This window comes from Leucopleurus acutus (genome assembly GCF_964270905.1).
Source record: "Leucopleurus acutus genome assembly, chromosome: 16".
In the NCBI taxonomy this organism is placed as follows: Eukaryota; Metazoa; Chordata; class Mammalia; order Artiodactyla; family Delphinidae; genus Leucopleurus; species Leucopleurus acutus.
Genome location: NC_139158.1, coordinates 51,116,550 through 51,119,177, shown reverse-complemented (window position 1 = coordinate 51,119,177; position 2,628 = coordinate 51,116,550). Strand labels below are relative to the sequence as shown.

The 2,628-nt window shown below is 41.0% G+C and overlaps 1 protein-coding gene across 1 annotated transcript; it reads right to left on the bottom strand.

The window, feature by feature from the left end:
* Positions 1-765: 765 nt before the first annotated feature.
* LOC309972790 (importin subunit alpha-1-like) lies at positions 766-2,354 on the bottom strand (the record flags this gene model as incomplete). The annotated part of the gene is given in 3 exon segments (XM_082856634.1): positions 766-2,262; positions 2,266-2,333; positions 2,336-2,354. Coding segments are annotated over 3 exon segments (1,584 nt in total).
* Between the last annotated feature and the right edge of the window lie 274 nt (positions 2,355-2,628).

Here is a 2,628-nt window from a genome sequence, read left to right as displayed (position 1 = left end):
ATAAGTGTAGTTCATTTCTAGGCTCTCTCTTCTGTTCTATTGATCTATGTGTCTGTTTTGGTGTTAGTACCATAATGTTTTAATTACTGTAGCTGTATAGTATAGTTTGAAATCAGAGTGTCTGATACCTCCAGCTTTATTCTTCTTTCTCAAGATAATCTTGGCTATTTGGTGTCTTTTCTGTTTCCAAACAAATTTTAGAATTATTTGTCCTCAATTCTGTGAAAAATGCCATTGGTATTTTGGTAAGGATTTTATCGAATCTGTAGGTTGCCTTGGGTAGTGTGGTCATTTTAACAATATTAATTCTTCCAATCCTTGAGCACAGTATATCTTTCCATATATTTGTGTCATCTTCAGTTTCTTTCATCAGTGTTTTATAGTTTTCCAAGTACAGGTCTTATACCTCCTTTGTTAGACTCATTCCTAGGTATTTAATTTTTTTGATGCTGTGACAAATGGGATTTTTTTCTTTCTCTTTTTTTATTGTTTGCATGGGATTGTTTTCTTTTTTTTTTAAGGGTGGCATTTAATCTTTATTTACAGGACACTGCAAGATATGAAATTCCACATAGAAATAAGAAACCCATTGAGAGGAGAAGCTTCATACAGTATGTACAGTTTGGAACTGTTCAAGTATAGTTTCTTTGTAAAAAGTGCTACAATAACAAACCACGTGTAAAGAGCTCTTAGTAGAGAAACAGTAAGACAAACTTCTACCAAACATAGTACACAACAAACAACTTTATGCCTCAGATGTACAATCTAAAAGTTGAAGGTCCCAGCAGTGCCATCCTGAACTTGGAATGTATGGCCTTCAGAGGTAGTTTCTGGCACAACATTTTGATCTTCCTCTTCCTCCACAGAGAAATACTTCTCAATCAAGTTTAATGAAGCTTTGTACACAGACTCATTTTCATGGTTTTGCAGTGCTTCAATTTTGTCCAAACCTCCACATTCTTCAACCCTTATACTAAGTTTCTCAGTTTCCCCTAGTTTCTCAGCAGTCTGAAAGATTTTTGAGATGGCATCCAGAATAACCAGAATAATTTTAGTGTCTTTCGCAGTTAGGAGGTTCATCAACGGTTCTATTATGCCACAATGAACAAGGTATACAATCTGCTCAACTGTTCCGCCACTTGTGTAGTTGGTCACAGCCCATACAGCTTCCTTTTGTGTCTTAAAGTCAGCCTTAGAGAGAACGCCAACAAGGAATGGGACTAATCCATGATTTACAACTTGCTGTATCTGGTCCTGGCGGCCAGCCGTGATGTTTGACATTGTCCACGTAGCTTCCTTCTGAATATTAGTTTTGGAGTTTGTAAGCAGGCTGGGAAAGATGGCAAGTGCTCCTGCATCTATTACAACCTGAGTCTGTTCATCTGTCCCAGTGACAATATTCCCTATGGCTCTTAGCACGGGAGTCACAATTGGCAATTCAGTAGCTCCTAAAAGCTTCACAAGTTGGGGTACAACCCCAGTTTTCACAACCATTTCAATCCATTCATTTGGACCATCGATAAGGTAGGAAACAGCCCAGCAGGTATCAGCTAAAACTTCTGGATCATCGTGATGCAGGAGACGAACTAAAGTAGGAAGAATTTGCTCAACAGCATCTAAGGGGGGTGCAGGATTCTTGTTGCGACAAAGATTTGAAAGTGTCCAGGTAAGATTACGTAAGTAACCACACGCTAAAGATGACAAATCAGGAACCGCCAAAAGTGCCAACAGCGGGTCAACTGCACCATACTTGATAACCAAGTCTCGGAAAACCGAGCCATCACCTGCAATGTTTCCTAGAGCCCATACAGCTTGTTCACTGATATGAGTGTGGGGAGATGCCAACAGAGAAATGAATGCTGGGTTAGCACCTCCATCTACCACAGCCTTTGTCTGTTCTGATGTCCCGGAAGCAATGTTAGTGAGGGCCCAAGCAGATTCAAACTGAATGGGACTACAATCAGTTCTGCCCAAGAAGGACACAAATTTTGGAATCAAACCAGCCCGGATTATGCTGTCTATAGGGGGCTGTTTTTCCCTGGAAAGCAGCTTCCTAGCAGCTTGTGTAGCTTGGAGCTGGCTTTCCAAATTGTTGCTATTTATGCCTTTGACAATGTCATCAACAGACCAATTTATAGTGCCCTGGTTGTTGCGGTTTTCCTGCAGTGGAGAAGCAGCATCATCTGGAAAAGAGCTGACATTTCTCCTTTTCAGCATCTGGTCATCCTTCTTAGCTTTCCTGAGCTCCACATTAACTTCTATTCAGTGCCGCCTCATTTCTGTACTGTCTTTCCCCTTGTTCCTGAATCTGTTAAGGCGGGCAGCTGGTGAATAGCATTCTCATTGGTGGACATGGTTGTGAGACAAAGGGAGAAAGCTACACAGCCGGCTCAAGCTTCCACAGGAGGCGGTGCGGGGCGCACAGGCTGCGGATCGACTGCGCTCAAGACGTCCACCACGGTCAGCCAGAGGACGGTGTCGGGATTGTTTTCTTAATTTCCTTTTTGATTGTTCAGTGTTAGTGTATAGAAACACAATAATTTTCTATATATTAATTTTGTATCCTAAAACTTTACCAAATTCATTGATGATTTCTAGTAGGTTTTTGGTGGCATCTAAAGGATTTTC